This window comes from Citrus sinensis, chromosome 7, assembly GCF_022201045.2.
Source record: "Citrus sinensis cultivar Valencia sweet orange chromosome 7, DVS_A1.0, whole genome shotgun sequence".
NCBI classification, from domain to species: Eukaryota; Viridiplantae; Streptophyta; class Magnoliopsida; order Sapindales; family Rutaceae; genus Citrus; species Citrus sinensis.
In genome coordinates this window covers 25,125,116-25,145,203 of record NC_068562.1, presented here as the reverse complement: position 1 = coordinate 25,145,203, position 20,088 = coordinate 25,125,116, and the positions used below count along the sequence as shown (strand labels likewise).

General features: G+C 34.1%; 1 protein-coding gene across 3 annotated transcripts; it reads right to left on the bottom strand.

The window, feature by feature from the left end:
- Window positions 1-765: 765 nt before the first annotated feature.
- Window positions 766-14,560, bottom strand: LOC102628068 (G-type lectin S-receptor-like serine/threonine-protein kinase LECRK3). 3 transcript variants are annotated; one of them, XM_006464531.4, is made up of 2 exons: window positions 12,627-14,560; window positions 766-1,377 (listed from the first exon to the last, which is right to left on the bottom strand). In XM_006464531.4, the coding sequence occupies exons 1-2, from the start codon at window positions 14,519-14,521 to the stop codon at window positions 927-929; spliced, it is 2,346 nt and encodes a 781-aa protein (XP_006464594.2). In that variant the 5' UTR covers window positions 14,522-14,560; the 3' UTR covers window positions 766-926. The 3 variants fall into 3 exon arrangements, with proteins under 3 accessions (XP_006464594.2, XP_052301068.1, XP_006464593.2); XM_052445108.1 differs by having other exon boundaries at window positions 766-1,783; window positions 13,033-14,560; XM_006464530.4 differs by having other exon boundaries at window positions 766-2,620; window positions 13,870-14,560.
- Window positions 14,561-20,088: the final 5,528 nt, after the last annotated feature.

Below are 20,088 nucleotides of genomic sequence, written 5' to 3'. Positions count from 1 at the left end.
TATAACAAGTTGTGTAGAAATTTTAGAGTATATCAGAGTTCCACGTCGGCTATACAATAAGCAAATGATATTATTCCCTTTATTATTTGAAAAAACAACATGCAAGTAATAGCTGTATTAAATTTAACAACACATGTCACACATTTAATTGTTGGTTGTATTACCTATAATGTAGCATAGACTTTCTCGAGGTCGTGGGTGGCCTGAAATGATTTTCAACAATAATTTATTTGCCAATACACGTGTAAGTTTTAGACTCACTAGCATTTTTCGACAATTAATTAACAAAACAGGCCAGGATTATTTGTTCCATTCACAACACAAGCTAAATCAATTTGTAAATTGTTTTGGCAGTTTATAGTCCTATCTATTCAAGCAATAATACATGGTCAAGGTAAGTTCAAAAAACAGAAAATTAAAAATGAAACTAAGAAAATTCAAAAATGTCAAATCTTTGAATTTGAATGTTGTCCATGTGAGTGGTTGAAAACTTAAAGCTTATAATTACCCTGGGAACACGGCTGCCACATTAAATTTTAGTAGAAGCATGCAAGACCAGTTCAACATCTCTCAACTCTTTGACAAGATAAATCAGCTGAAACAAATATGAAAGTAGAATCTACGGCAAGAACTTTCAGGATTGCTCTAAAGCACTGGGGACAGAGATTTTATATATACATAGGGGATAGATTAAACACTAGACAGATGAATGGAATCAGTTGTTAGATTTTACTTTGTCATGTCAAAGGTTTAAGTATGATCCTTTTTCCTGCAATTTAATTTTATTGCAGCTAAAAGAAGAGTATGTCCTTTAATCATTTCGGGCAATCAATCTTACATAACAGGATATAACAAGAAAAGGGATATTGTAAACAAAAAAACCATTTTTCATGAATGTAACTCTAGCTATGCAAACATAACTTTGCCTAGATGGCACTAAGAAAAGAAGTAGGATTGGGAGGAATTGGGATTTCCACAGATCCTTCCAGCATAAGTAAAATTTTCTTCATCGATGGGCGGAGCGATGGCTCATCAAGAATGCACCAGAGTGCAACTTTGATAATCCTCTCCAATTGTCTTTGATCAACCTCTTCACCCTCTACTAGTTGGCTAAGGTTACCATCCTCGAAACACTGGTAAACCCATTCTTCGAGAATAACTTGATCCTCAGGAAGGTTCTGATCCAAGCATCTTCGAAGACAGATGATCTCCAGCAACACAACTCCAAAGCTGTAAATATCTGCTTTCACCGTAATGGGCAAATTGCGGTGCCATTCTGGTGCGACATACCCCCTTGTTCCTCTGATTCCTGTAAAAGTTTTAGTCTGATCTGGCTTCATCAACTTTGCCAATCCAAAGTCTGAAATTTTAGCACACCTATTCTCATCCATGAGTATGTTCTGCGGCTTTATGTCACAATGGATGATCTGAGTCAAGCATTCATCATGTAGGTATAGGATTCCTCTAGCAATATCACGAGCAATTCCCATTCTTTCAACCCAATTTGGTTGTTTTTCTGCGTTGAAGAGTATATCAGCAAGAGAACCATTGCTCATGTACTCGTAAACCAATATCTTTTTCGATACATCAAGGGAATAACCAAGTAGACGGACAAGATTCCGGTGATGAGTCCTCCCGATGACTTTTATCTCTGTTTGAAACTCTCTTTCCCCTTCATCTAACACCTTCTCTAATCTCTTTACAGCTACTAATTGGCCGTTGATCATTGCCCCTTTATAAACTGTACCAGATGATCCTCTACCGACTTCTTCCTTGAACCCATCTGTTATCTTCTCAAGTTCTGCATAACTAAATGACAAGGGAGCAATATCCTCACAGTATCTGGCACTGCCATTGCCTGGAATTCTGCTGTATGACCCGACACGGTATCTGTAAATGACAATGCCAAAAGTGATCGCCGAAATAAGTATAACAACAACAACAAATAGACAAATGATGACGATGTCTTTCCAGAGTTCTTTCTTTTTGCCTTCTACAGAGAATGGCGCTTGAGGAGATGATGAAGTGGCATCATCTACTTTTACGAAAGTAATGTCTGAATCACGCAGGTTCCTTTTACCAAATCTCAAAGGAAGCCTTTGCATTTTGCATTCCTCATCTTTATATAGTGCAGCTTCACAATTACAGTCCTCCAAACACGCTTGTTTGCACTTCTCTTTTGTTATTTCCGACAGAACATTGTACGAAACATCGTCCCAGTTAGTGTTCTCCAGTTCTCGAATAGCTTTGTTTCCGCAACTTTCTGCCGTGTAATTCCGTTCGCAGCCAGAAGTCCAATTGCCTTTGCTAATTGGAACAAATCCTGGAAGGCATATGCAATTTTGTGTCTGATCGTTCAGAACACAAAAGCTGTTAAACCCGCAAAGACCAATTGGGTCACATTTTTCATATGTCGATGACCAGACCTCTGACCACGTACTATTTTGCTGCTTCAAATTGTATGAATACAACCTGAATATCCCGTCCGAATCAATTTTCATCAAATACGTCATCCCTTCTGTCGGACTTTCTCCTTCTGTCAAATTTTTAATATTGAAGCCAGTTGAATTCAGCAAAAAAAGATGGCCATTTTTATCAAGATTTAGGCTCACATGATCACCTTTTCCATTTGTACCAGATGCCCAATAAGAATAGGGAGCTGTGTCTGGAGTATTTTTCGGATACTGTACCAGATGTCCATCATGTTGCATGTTAAGCCGGAATATCCCTGTCGAAGGGTCAGTTTCTGAAATCCCAGAAAACAACTCTGTCCCTGCTGAAAGACGTTGAGTTGGCAAAAGGGTATCAGTCGGATGGTCAAAAGTTTGCCAGATTACTTTCCCATCAGAATTGTGAAGCACAAAGTTGCCAGAATCAAGCATGGATGCAGAAGATGGAGACTGAGAATCATCGGCGATTATGGAATCTTGGCCTTGTTCTCCTGAACGCAGGACAATTCTCCCCTCAGAATTGAACACCAAGGTGGCGTCGCTGGAGACTGGCGGATTGTCTCTATTGGCAGTCCACACTACAGTTTTCTCTGGGATCCCGACTAGAAAAACTCCAACGTAATAGCTGCTGCCATTTCTTTGCTGATAAAATCCGAAGGCGTAGAGGCCGGACGGTGACCGCCATGATGAATTCCCGATCGGTGAAAGAGAAGAACCTAGGCTTATATTTGAGTGTTGTTTTTGAGCTGCGGTTGTAAAACATCCCGATGACAAAATAAAGAGTATGATTGAATGCATGAAATGAATATGAACTCTCTGCATCTTCCTTTTTTTTTTTCTTTGGATTTTTGTATGGAGACTGGGGACGAAATGGCATAATGAGGAGCTTGAGATTCATTTTAATAGAAATTTATAAACCGAAGTCAACCAAGTCAAGTCTCGTTCTTAAACTGCAACATTGAACAGTACTGTCCCAACGGCCAACGAGGCATGTGGGCTTCACTTTTAAGACTTTTTCCGTGGCAAGGACGTCAGAAGGAAAAAGCTTGGTGGAGAAAGTTCAACACACACACACACAAGTGTTAGGGTGTGTTAAGGACTATTGTAAAATCATGCGCTTGCCTCTTGCGGCCCCTCATATAATGTCAAGTGGTCGTATTTCGTAATACAAAGTTATTTGGGTTTTTCGGTTTGGGTCCAGTTATGAGATTTCTAATCGAGAACCAAACCGATTTGTTCAGTTCTTTTATCGATTTTCTGGAAATATAAAAATCGAACCGAGTTTGAGGAAAATCGAGACGGAAATTTTTTTTTTTTGATAACAGTTAATTTTTTATACATATAATTATTATTGATGTAATAATTGATAACACTAATAAATAAATAACACATCATCTATCATTATTATTTGATTGTTTGGTCTTCCTTTAACTTACGTACAGAGCATAGTATAGCTTCTGAAAATTCAATCCCAAGCTAATATCATTGAACTAGAAATAATATGGCCTACTTATGTCAATGTCAAAGAAGCTCATATAGGCTACAACTTAATTAGTCTAAGGAATTAAAGCTTTTAGTTGAAAAGTTATTTTAATTTCATGCACTGCCCCTCTCCACACGATTTCAAGATTTTCAACTCCCAATGTTTGTTTATACGAAAATTATATATATCTCGATGGAGATAGGAGTGTTTTTTTTTAATACTTTATCTGACATAGCTGAAACTTTCAAAAGCATGTCCTCTTGTAGTTTATTAAAGTTATTTTTTAAAGTATCCTAATTCACAGTTTTAAGATCTATTTTCAGTATGTTTAGTATTAATGTTGGACAATTATAACATAAAATTTAGAATATAAAATATTTAGTAAATATTAACTGTTATGACTTCGAAATTAAGTTGATTTGATCTATCATTTGTATAATAAAAAATATGTAATATCTTTACTATTTCTTTTAAAATTATTATTTAAAAATTTATTTATTATATATTATTAACTTTTATTATATAATTACATATTTTTTTCCCTAACTCTACGTACATTTATAACAGTGAAAAAATTTACTCCTACTAATAATATAAGAGAGAAATTTACTTCTACTTTACATTTTAAAAATTAAAGATACGGGCTGAATGACATTATGTCTTGTCAAAAAAGTGAGTGGTGGGCAACGCTCATCTACAAGAGTGGTGCCGTACTGCAAAGGAAAGAGAAAAAAGAAGAAGAAAAAAAGAAAGAAAGAGTGACAAACCGCATAAGGAAAAAATAAAATAATAGAGCGTACAGTAGCTAAAATTTGGCTGTAAAAAGGGTGGCTCCCCTCATTTGTAACCCATCCATTTTTCAGTTCTTCTTATTCATTTAGGGAGTTTTTGAGTGATTAATGATTTGAGAGTTTTGGTGTATTGAAATTTTACGTAGTGAGATAAAATACTATAATACTTATAACTCATTTTCACTAATAAAATATTTTCCTTTTGTCTTTGCTCGTGGACATAGGTTAAAAGTCGAACCACTTAAATTCTGGTGTTTCTGTGTGATTCTGTTGTCTTATTATTTCTCAATTTCACTTTAGTTATATGTTTGCTTCACCAATAAATTTCCCAACATGTCTAGGGATTCGTAAAACAGGAAAATGACTTGAATATATATTATCACTTGTAGCTTTGCTCAATAAGCTTGTTTGTCTGTGTCAGTTTGAGATTTTAAAGAAAAAAAAAAAAGGAAACTCAAGGGATCCATTTTATCATTGTGCCAAATATGAGTACTTCGCTTGTGTGCATTGTGAGATCAATGAGGAGGAGTACAATGACAAAGGAAAACTGGAGCATTTTAGTCACAAGCATCTCTTGTTTGTCATGAAATCCATATTGCTGATGATATAGTTTGTTATGGTTGCCAAAATTATATTCAAGGCACAACATATGGTTGTGATCCCTGCCTATTTTATCTCCACGAATCCTGTGCTGAGTTGCCTAGATAGGTTTATCATCCATTGCACGAAAAATATATGACAACATACGGCTTCACTTATGGGTTTGGCAATGCAGAGTTGAGTTCTTTGCTAAATCCATCAATCATTGCCTACCCTGACAGGCGAAATACCAAAAAGATAAAAAAAAGAATCGCACATTTTAGTCATGAGCATCATTTATTTGTCTTGGAGGTAACCAATGTGAGTTGCAAGTTATGCTTCAAAATTATAAACGGTCAAAGAGGTGGTTGTAATACAAGTCATGTAGTGAGCTGCTGCAAGACATCCGATATGGCCATTTCATCCACGCCATTCTTTGAAACTCTTGGTTGCTGATAAGGAACTCAGAGGTTGGTGTGATGCATGTTGCTTCGATACTAAAGGTTTAAAATATCGATGTGACAAGTGTGATTTTACCTTACATCCTGAATGTATTACTTTGAAGTGTGATTTTGACTTACATGCTGAATGTGTTTCTTTGAAGGCAAACATAGAGTACAAAGTTCATAAGTGTCTTCTTTCTCTAGTTGAGAATATGTCCATCAAATTTCATTGCAATGCATGTGGTCATACAATTCAGGGTACTTTCTGATAGAGAAAATCAATTTTTTAAAAATTTTTAAAAGTTTTTAGGATCGCTCTCATACAATATATAAGAGTTTGTAATTTAGAAATTGTACCTTAAAAATCCGATTTGGCTTTTTCCGCTGAAGTGATTTAGGCTCTCAGATCACGATCTGTCATCACCACTCCTGTTAGATCACGATCTGTCACCACTACTTCTGTAGATCACGATCCGCCACCAAATAATCTTCCAGGCTATGACTCAAGTTTGATTTGCACTTGACGTGTGGACGCTTTTATCACCACGAAAGCAACTAACACGAGAAGATTTTTCTCTCACTCTCAACAATAGAGAAAAAAATCTTTTTTTTTTATCTGTATAAAGTGGCTGCTCTCTTTATTTTGGGAGAAAATAAACCATTTTATATTTCTATCTAGTGGAAACCCTAGGCTCCATATTTATTTATTTTTAATTCTATTAAATCCCTTTTGATTTAAATTAAAAAATAATTAAAACAAAAGTCACCTTACTTATTCTTGTGTTTTAGGGGCCCACCTTGTAAAATAACCCAAAGCCCTTTACACTCAAGCATATTAATGGAGCCTCCCACTAAATAATATATTTGGGCTTTTGACTCAAATAGCTAGTTATCTTGCTTATAAATCTAGTAGTGGTGCAGTCAATTAAATGAGCTAACCCGGGGATCATTTGGGAACATACAATAGTGGCTATATTAATTAAGCCTATAATTAAACTAGCCCAATTATTTAATTACAAATCTACTCCACTAAAAGATTGGAACCGACCTCCATAATTGTATGCTCGAATAATAATTCGTCCCAAGCCACTTTGATTTTTTTACTGTATAATCCTTTGTACCACATCGTTAATTAAATCGATATCTCAACTGTCCAATCAATTTAATAACATCTTATTCCTTGATACTTACTGGTTTTCTCTAATGATCATTTTCAACATACTAAATATGTTGACACACTCTTGCCAGAGAATTCTATGATCAAGTGCCGAAAACCCATCGAGAGATGTGTTGTACAAATTCTATATTATTAATCTATAACTCCAATACTCATAAATGCTCCTACTAAGATACCGGGTAATCTTGACTACAAGTGTATGTCGTACCCATTGGTAACTGAAATGGAATAACAATTATAATCATGAAATTATAACTAACTCAATATTAAGATTACAGTAAAATCAATGCCTATGAGATTTAATAAGTCTGACAGTTATTTCAAGGTTAATTAAATCTCATATGTGATCCAGCTTAATGTAGTCAAACTATATCAGTAAATTCATACATGATTAAGACAAATCATTCAATGAATTTACTACAGCCTAAACATAAATAGAGTGGCCAACTCTATTTATCAACTGCGAACTAAATTTATTTAATCATAAGATAACTTGTATTTATGTCTTCTGTGAATCCATATGATGATCAAATAAATACATATAATATGATTAAGCGGACCTTTTTCAATATATACTTATGCAATTGAAAATATCTCAAATATTTTATTAATCAGAAAATAAATTAATATGCTTTAAAAGAGCATATAATCCCAATATTTTCTTTGTTTTAGTGTAAAGAACTCAATTTTTATGTGCAATGTGGCAGTGACCCACTACCAGCGAGTATTCTCTATGAAGAACATAAGCATCATCTCAGTTTGAGGACTAAAACACTTGCTGAAGCTAATTTTGATCGACTGTATTGTATGGCTTGCGGCAAAGAAATAAATCATGAACATCCCGTTTATAGTTGTGCTGACTGTGAGTAGTACACATACATTGTAAATAAAAAAAAATGATTAAATATAGTCTACTATAAATAAGTATATAGGGTTGTAATCTTAAGAATTAACAATAAACTTTCCTATTCATTAAATTAACCATCACTTAGTAAGATTATCTATCTAAATCTCTTAGTCGTAAAGTTACTTGGGCTAGAGCATTTTCTAGTCTGACCGTAAGATGCGTCAATGAATTAAACTTGTTTCACGAGGGCTGCAACAGCATCAGTGAGTGTTGTTTACTAATAAACTTCAATTTTGTTGCTAGCTAGCTAGGTTATAGACCTGGCTATTTTCAAAGCAAATGATCATAAAATATGTAATTTAGAATTAAACAGCCTAGCAAGCTAGGCACTAATATCCCTATCACATAAGAAGAGCTTAATTAACGTTATTTGAATATTCACCACTTTTTAGGGGTGTTCAGAATCTAATCTAATAAGCAAAAATTGGATCCATAAAAATCCGATATGTGGATTGGTGGATTGGATTTGATTGAAAATTTGAAAATTCGTAGTCGGTTCTTATGATATTTGGATAAAATTAATTTGGAAAAGATTAAATCATTTAAAATAAATTTATTTTTCCAAAAACTACTATAGTCACTCACTGAGTTCGCTGAGTTTTATACTCACCCCGTTTTTATTATATTCCTCCCCTCTCCCCCCACAGGAGATTTGCAGGTATATCAGTCGACCCAGCAACGATAGTTAAATTGAAATTATGGCCACGTGATGGTGTTAGGAATCATAGATGTTTTGTTGGGACATTTTAAATTGTATAATTTATTACTTATTTGTGATTAAGGATAAATTATTGTATTCTTGACATTATATGTTTGAAGGATACTGGTATTTAAACTAAAGAAGTTGGTTGTGGAGGTTGATTAAATATTGTATTATTTTTGGGAGTGTTAATTGTATAAATTGCAGGATTGGGGATGTCATAATTATATAGGAGACTGTCGAATTTTTGGTAGAATTTTTAAATATCAGAATTATTATTAATTCGATTAACCGAGATTAGATAGATTCGGGGCGGGTCGTTTCATCGGGACTATCTTTTCATCAACTATTGTCTCTGGAGATAGGCAAGGCTTAGTGCCATCAATGTAGCCGAGCAAGTCATATCCATAGAGAAGCGCATCAAATTGCGTCTTCCACGAATAGTAGTTTGTTGGGGTTAATTTTAGAGAGAGTTGGTTTGGCTGCGTTTATAGCAATGAGATTGTTGGGATTCGTGTTGGTAAAGGTTTGGTTAAGGCTAGAGGTAGCTGAATTTTCATTGGCCATGGTGAAGGCTAATGCTGGAAGGAAAAAAAAATTAAAAAAAGAAACAGGCCAAGGCCAAGGATCAATGACTCATGTGAGCTTAAAAATGGTTTGATACCATATTAAGACAAAAGGTTTGAATGGTTAACGATATCAATTGTATTACTGTACGTTCTAGCTTTATACAAGTGATTAGATATTGTACAAGGAAAAATGAGAAACTAAAGCCTAAGATTTGGGAGAATTACAGTAGAGGAAATCAAGTCCATAACAGTTCCTAAACTTTAGTATTTACATTTAATTTCTCTTGATTGATGGGTGAGATTGATTTTTGCCTATTAATACACAAAGACAGGCTTTTCCAAACTTCACTTTTTTCATTTCAATTTAAAAAAAAAAAAAAAACACTTCTATCTCCATCTAGGCATAAATAACTTTCGTATGAGCTTCCAACGTTGAGAGTTGAAAATCTAGAAAGCGTGTTGAGAGGGACAGTGTGTGAAAACAACAATTCTACCGAAAGCTTTCACAGATCAATTAAGTTGTAGAAGACTATGAGCTTTTATATTTTGAGACTGACATAACTGTCATACTATTTTTTCTTTATTGATATTAGCTATAAAAGAAGATATCGATTTGAAATGTGGTTTTTTAGTGGTGTTTTGAATGCTAAATGTATTTAGATCTGGTGTTGAGTTAATCTATACTAAATTCTTCTGTGATCTTTTACCACATATGCATGTATAGCAATATACAATCAAGATTTAATTAGTTTTATATTTTTATCTAATAACTACTAATTGCATCTTTCTAAAAGGTTAACAAAAAAAAAAAAAAAATTAGTTTAGTATTGAACCTAAATCTAAACACCAACTCCTACTGATCTCTATTATTTACTTGACTTGGGTGATCTAAGGCGTGCATTCATGGACAACCGAGCTCATAGAGAGAGGCATACAATATTATATCTAATATTTTGGGTTTTCCAAAAGATACATACGCATTTTAATTATTTAGAGGTGCCTATTTTCGAAGGCTGCCGAAGAAGTCAGCATCTCCGGGCCTTAGAAGCTAAGAGCAGTTTCAAAGCTAAAAGACTGGAGGGACAAAATTTTCTCTTAGTGGCTAGAGGGTTGAGTTTATTTAAATTATTGTTTCAAAGTATCCTAATTTGCAATTCTAAGATTTATCTTCGGTCAAAATCTCTGACTGAATACCTTCATCAGCGTGCTAAGAAATTATGTCCGGAGATATGGGATCTATTAGGACTCAAGGTATATATAATTATTATGTAGCCTAAAAATCTGTTCAGATTAACTTGAAATCTACTTGTACTAACAAATTTCGCCAAGAATTTACTTCTATTTTATATTTTTATGGAAGAAAAATGATATTTATCGCGAGATTCTGTTATATCGAATATATCATTTTTTTTTTGGTCAATGACTTATCACCTGAGGACGGTTGACGAGCGAGGGGCCATCTTCTAATTTTAGTTTGACTTCAACGAAAAATGTTAATTTCAGTAGATAAAATTTCATGCCAAATATCAGCGCTGTTTATGGAAAGGCGAAAGAGCTCCTATTGGGCCCAGTGACACTATGTCTAGGGATTCACATATAGGGAAAATGACTTAATATGTCTCTTGGAACTTTCTTCAATAAGTCGTGTTTGCTCGTGTCAGTTGGAGATTTACAAAGCAATATTGGCTTAGCTATGCTTTCTCTTGTTTAATGGAAGAATAATTAAGATCAAACGCTCGAGTCTTGGGCATCATATCCTGTACAGAAGGAAAAAAAAATTATCAAACGTACTATGCAAGTCATTTAGCTTTGACTGACAAATGCAATCACGCTTGCATTCAGCATATGGAAGAAAGAAGAGAAAAAAGGGCGTCGACCAAAAATCTTAGCAAAAGTCTTATGCAGACCAAGACTTCACAACGTTAATTTTGCACCACGTCTTTTTTCGACATCTATTTTTGAATAAAGTTAGGTTTGCTTGATAAGGTCATTTTGGCCTTAGGGGGTCAATGAATTTACTGTATCAAAGAATATTATATTTTAAATGAACATTAATTAAATAAAAAGCAGCAAAGTCCAACCATATTAAAATATAAACACTCTAAAGGTTTTCTAAAATTGGGGAAACATTGTATTTGAACTCCGAATTTCAAATGATACAATTTTGTTAAAATTCGACCAATAAGTATTGTAGTATTCATATGATATGAATCATGCAGTAAGTACCAATCTATTACGAAAGACGTTAAAGAATAAATAAAATATTCCAGAATCTGGATTAAAGTGAAAATCGGAAAGTCGTGTAATAATCTTGTGGAACCCGAAATTTTTTTTAACAAAAATCCACTGATTGGTGTGGCAACTACTAGCATGACCCGCCCTAACCCTTTTGCCGGATCCAAGGCGAATCTTGTAATTGTCACTCTATTACTTGTTTCATGCTTATGTCTAAAGTTTATAACAAGATTTAATCCATGAATTTAAATAAAACATATTCAAAAAATGCATGTTTTACATCTCGATAGATCTTAAATACAAATACATATAAACTTAAGCATGCTAAAACAGCTAGTCATGCGACGATATGTGTCATGGCCTAACTTCAACTGATATAAAAATTGAATTGCATGAAATCATGAGGACAAGGGTAGCTTTAAGTAAAGGCGGTCGCTTAAAACTCTAAATTTTAGGAAAATCTCGTTTTTTGAGTATTTCATTAATAATTCTCTAATTAAAACGATTTAAAAAAAATTATGCATGGTAGTAAAGCCTATTAGACATCTCTCTAATTAATAATTATCTTATAATTGATAATTATTTTTATAAAAGAATCTATATTTGGTAATCTTAAAGAAATATAATTAATAATATTGTCTAACCATTGATCCATTCATTGTCTAACCATTGATCCATTCATTGTCTAACCATTGATCCTTTTTCCTGCAATTTAATTTTATTGCAGCTAAAATAAGAGTATGTCCTTCAATCATTTCGGGCAATCAATCTTACTTAACAGGATATAACAAGAAAACTATTTTTCATGAATGTAACTCTAGCTATGCAAATATAACTTTGCCTAGATGGCACTAAGAAAAGAAGTAGGATTTGGAGGAATTGGGATTTCCACAGGTCCTTCCAGCATAAGTAAAACCTTCTTCATCGATGGGCGGAGCGATGGCTCATCAAGAATGCACCAGAGTGCAACTTTGATAATCCTCTCCAATTGTCTTTGATCAACCTCTTCACCCTCTACTAGTTGGCTAAGGTTACCACCCTCGAAACACTGGTAAACCCATTCTTCGAGAATAACTTGATCCTCAGGAAGGTTCTGATCCAAGCATCTTCGAAGACAGATGATCTCCAGCAAAACAACTCCAAAGCTGTAAATATCTGCTTTCACCGTAATGGGCAAATTGCGGTGCCATTCTGGTGCAACATACCCCCTTGTTCCTCTGATTCCTGTGAAAGTTTTAGTCTGATCTGGCTTCATCAACTTTGCCAATCCAAAGTCGGAAATTTTAGCACACCTATTCTCATCCATGAGTATGTTCTGCGGCTTTATGTCACAATGGATGATCTGAGTCTCGCATTCATCATGTAGGTATAGGATTCCTCTAGCAATATCGCGAGCAATTCCCATTCTTTCAATCCAATTTGGTTGTTTTTCTGCGTTGAAGAGTATATCAGCAAGAGAACCATTGCTCATGTACTCGTAAACCAACATCTTTTTCGATACTTCAAGGGAATAACCAAGTAGACGGACAAGATTCCGGTGATGAGTCCTCCCGATGACTTTTATCTCTGTTTGAAACTCTCTTTCCCTTTCAGCTAACACCTTCTCTAATCTCTTTACAGCTACTAATTGGCCGTTGATCATTGCCCCTTTATAAACTGTACCAGATGATCCTCTACCGACTTCTTCCTTGAACCCACCTGTTATCGTCTCAAGTTCTGCATAACTAAATGATAAGGGAGCAATATCCTCACAATATCTAGCACTGCCATTGCCCTGAATTCTTCTGTATGACCCGACGCGGTATCTGTAAATGAAAATTCCAAAAGTGACCACGGAAATAAGAATGACAACAGTAACAAATAAACAAATGATGACGATGTTTTTCCAAAGTCCTTTCTTATTGCCTTCTATAGAGAAGGGTGCTTGAGGAGATGATGAAGTAGCATCATCTACTTTTACGAAAGTAATGTCTGAATCACGTAGGTTCCTTTTACCAAATCTCAAAGGAAGCCTTTGCATTTTGCATTCCTCATTTTTATATAGCGCAGCTTCACAATTACAGTCCTCCAAACACGCTTGTTTGCACTTCTCTTTTGTTATTTCGGACAGAACATTGTACGAAACATCTTCCCAGTTAGTGTTCTCCAGTTCTTGAATAGCTTTGTTTCCGCAACTTTCTGCTGTGTAATTCCGTTCGCAGCCAGCAGTCCAATTGCCTTTGCTAATTGCAACAAATCCTGGAAGGCATGTGCAATTTGGTGTCTGATCGTTTAGAACACAAAAGCTGTTAAACCCGCAAAGACCAATTGGGTCACATTTTTCAGATGTCGATGGCCAGACCTCTGACCACGTACTATTTTGCCACCTCAAATTGTATGAATACAACCTGAATATCCCATCCGAATCAATTTTCATCAAATACATCATCCCTTGTATCGGAGTTTCTTCTTCTGTCAAATTTTTAATATTGAAGCCAGTTGAATTCAGCAAAAAAAGATGGCCATTTTTATCCAGATTTAGGCTCACATTATCACCTTTTCCACCCGTAAAAGATGTCCAATAAGAATACGGAGCTGTGTCTGGAGTATTTTTCGGATACTGTACCAGGTTTCCATCGTACTGCATCTTAAGCCGGAATTTCCCTGTCGAAGGGTCAGTTTCCGAAATACCAGAACACAATTCTGTCCCCGCTGAAAGACGTTGAGTTGGCAAAAGGGTATCAGTCGGATGGTCAAAAGTTTGCCAGATTACTTTCCCATCAGAATTGTGAAGCACAAAGCTGCCAGAATCAAGCATGGATGCAGAAGATGCAGACTGAGAATTGTCGGCGATTATGGAATTTTGGCCTTGTTCTCCTGAACGCAGGACAATTCTCCCCTCAGAATTGAACATCAAGGTAGCGTTGCTGGAGACTGGCGGATTGTCTCTATTGGCAGTCCACACTACAGTTTTCTCCGGGATCCCGGCTAGAAAAACTCCAACGTAATATCTGCTGCCATTTCTTTGCGGATAAAATCCGAAGGCGTAGAGGCCGGACGGTGACCGCCATGATGAGTTCCCGGTGGGTGAAAGAGAAGAGCCTATGCTTATATTTGAGTGTTTTTTCTGAGCTGCAGCTGTAAAACATCCCGATGATAAAATAAAGAGTATGATTGAATGCATGAAATGAATTTGAACTCTCTGCATTTTTTTCTTTTTGGATTTTTGTGTGGAGATTCAGGATGAAATGGCACAATGAGGAGCTTCAGTTTAATTTTAATATAAATTCATAAACCGAAGTCAACCAAGTCAAGTCTCGTTCTTAAACTGGAACATTCAACAGTATATACTGTTCTAACGAGGCATGTGCGCTTCACTTGTAAGACTTTTCCGTGGCGAGGACGTTAGGAGGAAAAAGTATGGTGGAGAAAGTTCAACACACACACACAAGTGTTGGGGTGTGTTAAGGACTATTGTAAAATCATGAGCTTGCCTCTTGCGGCCCCTCAGATCATATCAAGTGGTCATATTTCGTAATTACAAAGTTATTTGGGTTTTTCGGTTTGGATCCGGTTATAAGATTTTCAATCGAGAACCAAACCGATTTGTTCAGTTTTTCTGTTTTTAATCGAATTTGAGGAAAATCGAGACCAAAAATTGTTTTTTGATCCACTTCGGATCTGTCCACCCTTACAATTGATAATAGTTGATTTTTCAAACATATAGTTATTATTGATGAAGTGATTCATAACACTAATAAATAAATAACACATCATCTATCATTATTCTTTGACTGTTTGGTCTTCCTTTAACTTACGTACAGAACGAAGTATAGCTTTTGAAAATTCAATCGAAAGCTAATATCATTGAATTAGAAATAATATGACCTACTTATGTCGATGTCAAAGAAGCTCATATTCTACAACTTAATTAGTCTAAGGAATCAAAGCTTTTAGTTGAATTTTTTTTTTAATTTCTTGCACGGTCCCTCTCCACACGATTTCAAGATTTTCAATTCTCAATGTTATTTCTACGAAAATTATATATACCTCGATGGAGATCGGAGTTTTTTTTTTTTTAATTACTTTATTTGACAAAGCTGAAACTTTCAAAAACAAGTCTTTTTGTTGTTTATTAAAACTATTTTTCAAAGTATCGTAATTCACGGTTTTAAGATATATCCTCGGTCAAAATCTCTAATTAAGGCTGCGTTTAGTATTAAAGTTGGGCAGCTATAACTTAAAACCTAAATCATAAAGTGTTTGATAAATATTAGTTATTGTGACTTAGAAATTAAGTTAATTTGATCCTTCACTTGTATGATAAAAAACATGAAATATATTTACTACTTCTTTAAAATTATTATTTAAAAATCATATTTATTATATGCTATTAACTTTTATTTTATAATTACAATTATTTTTTTCTTAGAGATACGGGAACTCTACATACTTTTATAGCAGCGAAAAAAATCTACTCCTACTGATACTATAAGGGAGAAATTTACTTCTACTTTACATTTTAATGAAAGGAAGAAATTAAAGAGCTCCTGTTGGCCCAATGACATTATGTCTAGGGATACATAAAATAGGAAAATGGCTTGAATATATATTATCTCCTCGAGCTTTGCTCAATCACTATAAGAAAACTGGCAATAGATGATGGGAAAAAACTATCATAAAAGGGGTGGATGACAGTGGAATTATCTGTCATCTATGTACCTATCACTCTTTTATGATAGAAAAAAAATATGTCATTAATTTATAATAATATTTAGATGTCATACATCTATCATGGCAAAAATGAATATTTTAATTAATTATTTGGTGAGAAAATTAAATTTTTAAAATTTGAAATTTTAGCAAGAAAATTAATTACAATAAGAATTTATGATTGAAATTTTCTATCATAAATTATTTTGTTTGTCACATAATTTATGATTATGTTACGAGATCTGAATGTATATTGAAATTATGAATTATTTCATTTAAATTTGTGCATTCTTGTATTTGAAATTCAACCGCAAATTCAATATAAACAAAAAATTAAATTACACATTCTATTAAATCCAAAACACTTTTTATTAATAATTTCATCCAACAATAATTCCAACAATCATATCACCCAACAGTTAATACCCAACCAAGGTAATTCAAAAGACAAATTCAAGCAACTAAAAGCAAATGTTTCAAATTTTACAAGCTAAGAAGCCATCAAATCTTGTAGTGTAGACTCCTCCCATATTCTCAGTAAAATTTCAGTAGATTCCCGTTGCCAACAAATACCCATCAAAACTCCCAAGTGCAACAGTTTCTCTCAACCTGCATATGCAAAACCAATTGAATATGCCCACTATCATTATAAAGCATTAACTACTATAGTAAAACTCTTTAAGTTTTGGATGCAACAGATACAAATTCAAACTCAATCTGCATGTGCAGCACAAATGAATATAGCCAACACTATCATTATAAAGAGTTATCTATTAAAGTAAAACTCCAAGTTTCAGGTGCAACTTAAATTAATTCCTTATTGCAATAAAATATGGAACTTAAAGTGTACCCATAAAAGCCAGTTAACTTTCCTACAAGTATGAAAATAAAGAGGAAGCTTTGCTTTGAATAAAACAGTAAAGAAAAAAGGAGGAATTAATTCTTCTGCTGAGAAAATTGTTACCATGCTGGATTCGATGAGAAATGGGAAATTTGGGCTGCAATTCCTATGTTGCAATGTTTCTTCATCTCATAAATTAGTGCTACAGAGATTAAATATCAATTTTAATTATAAAGTAGCATTATTTCAAGCTTGAAATCCAAAAAGGAGGCAGTATTACAGTTTTTTCTTCTCCGTATTTTCTCTCGCGGAGATTCTTGGAAAACTTGAGATGAGAAAACTCCAAGCTGTTCAAAGAAGAACATGTAACAAATGAGTAATCAGAACCCCAATCAATAAAGATACTTCAAAAGATCTGAGATATTTGTGTTTGTTGATCAATTCATTCATAGCCAAAAATAAGTACTTATCAAAAACCCAATCCCATGAATTCCCAACAAATAGTTTCCCCTAATGAACTCAAAATTGTATAACACTTATTATGCTAAAGAAATAACTAAATAAGACAGCCATAGATGATAAAAGAAAATTCACAACATACTCTCAGTAAAATTTAGTTTGGATTAAGGCGGAATGTTTGCTTTCCTATTATAAGATTGCCGGTGGAAAGTGTATAAAGAATTGTTTGGTTACTCACACTGCACTTCACCTGCCATTAGCCAAAAGATTGTTAACCAGATATAAAATAATGATCCAAGCAACAATACAAATTAAAATTACAAGAATCAAGAGAATCAACACCGTCAAACTCAGAAAAGAAGTTTTATGCTGACTCAAATACACATCAAAAGAAATAGATAAAGAGGTTATACACACACACCTCAAGCACCTCATCCCAACCCAACCCTTCCCGAATTGAATTTACCCCCTTAGATTTCAATGCTTGACCTGTTGCTTCTACGACAAGAGGCCAATCATTTGGATTATCCTTTAGGATAAATGATTTAGATCAAGAGTTGATAACTATGTCTCATCATTAACTATGTTTCAACATTCACAATGGTAGTCCTGCAATATCACAAGGTTTAATGAACCATGTCTCATCATTAGATAATTAGCATGCATTCCTATACTAAAAAAGGTGCATCAAACTCACCATGACAATGTCTCCAATTAAAGTCTTGATAGCATTACGTGAAAAATCAGGCTTTTAGATCACATCTTTTTTAATCTATAAAAAATCCTCAAAGAACCTTGTCCTGTTTGTTATTTATTATAACAAAAAATAATAATAAATAAATAGATAATAAAGATAAAATGCTTATTAAAATTCTACTTTATTCATTTTGCTTGAGCACAAAACTTAAAGAAGGAAAAATATTGAAATCGCATCGACAACTTTCAACATTTCTATTTCTATTAGGGAAAATTGGCCCTTTGCTAATTATAACAAGCCTATTCATTATACCTTATCAAAAGAAAAAAAAAAGTCTGTTCATTATACTACTAAGAGAACAAACTTTTTGCTATGTTAAGCTTGGGCTTTGAAGCAAAAGTCCTTTTAATAAATAACATAATTGCACTTCCTTAAAACTAGCTAGCTTTAAAGGATTAAAACAACAAAACAAAAGTGAGCAGAGCAATAATAATTTTGAAAAGCTAAATTAAATAGCAACAAACTAAAGTGCATTAGTGTACTCACAACACTCCCCAAACATCAATTTTCCCAGATAAAGTTAAAAAACAAAGGCACTTAAACAAGAATAAAAAAGAAAAATAATAATAAGCTGACAAAGAAGAGAGTTTTTAAGGGCTCACCAGGCCAATCCTTGTATTTACTTGGGTCTAGGACCGGAGCAATTTGTCTCAAAACATTCTTAGTATTAGTAGTTCCACTCGTTGTCTTATTTATTGCATGCTTTTCAGATTAATGTGGTCATTATAGCCTCCAAGAGGCTCACTGATTCATAAAAAACGAAGAGAGAGATGGGCTTTGAAGAGACTATGGTTAATTAGAGTTTAATTGGGGCAATTTGAAATAAGTGAAAGAGGCATAGAGTATTTGGAGGCAAAATGAATTTGACGAAACTAGGAGAGAGTGATGGCTTAATAAGAAGAGGCTAAAGGCAAAATTTGCAATTAAATGAATGAAAAGTGAAACCCTAGCCATTGTGATAGCCATCACTGCCTCACCGCTTGACATTCATAGCTAATCCAACATGTTATCTTCGAATCTCACCACCGTTGGAGTCTTTAGACACCGAAGAGCAAATCTTGATCATTCTTGGGCAAAAACTCCGATGTAGTAACAACATACTTGAACGACGGCAAAAGGTTTTTGCTTTGCTTGATCGATTAAGTACAGGGTTGATTTCTAAGGTTTTGCCTTGAGAGAGGGCTGAGTGTTTGAGTTAATGAGTTAGAGTATCATGAGATTGGGACTTAGAAATTTGTTTGATAATATGATCATAAATCCTAAACGCGTCACTTTGATTTTATATTTTAACATTTTTTTCATCTAAAACCCCACGTTTTATTTTTTTTTAATAAATTTATAATTTAAAATATGGTCAAACATTAATTTTTACCACAAAATTTTGACAGAGGAAATATCATTGTGCCATCATCAATTATTGATAGACAATTATTCTATCATCAGTCTATCATCAATCTTTTAATAGATAGAAATTCTATTACGAATGTATCATACTTTTATGATATAATGGAAAATGTCATAAAATGGCTATCATCTATTGTTAGTTTTCTTATAGTGAATAAACTTGTTTGTCTGTGTCTATTTGAGATTTTAAAGAAACAAAAAAAGAAACTCAAAGGATCCATTTTATCATTGTGCCTATTGTGAGTACTTCACTCATGTGCGTTGTGCAATCACTAAGGAGGAGTACAATGACGATGGAAAACTGGAGGATTTTAATCACAAGCATCTCTTGTTTGTCCATCAAATCCATATTGATGATGATATAGTCTGTTATGGTTGCCAAAATTATGTTCAAGGCACAATATATGGTTGTGATCCCTGCCTATTTTATCTCCACGAATCCTGTGTTGAGTTACCTAGATAGGTTTATCATCCGTTGCTCGACAAGTATATAACAACATGCGGTTTCAGTTATAGGTTTGGCAATGCAAAGTTGAGTTCTTTGCTAAATCCATCCATCATTGATTACCCTGACGGGTGAAAATACCAAAAAGATATGAAA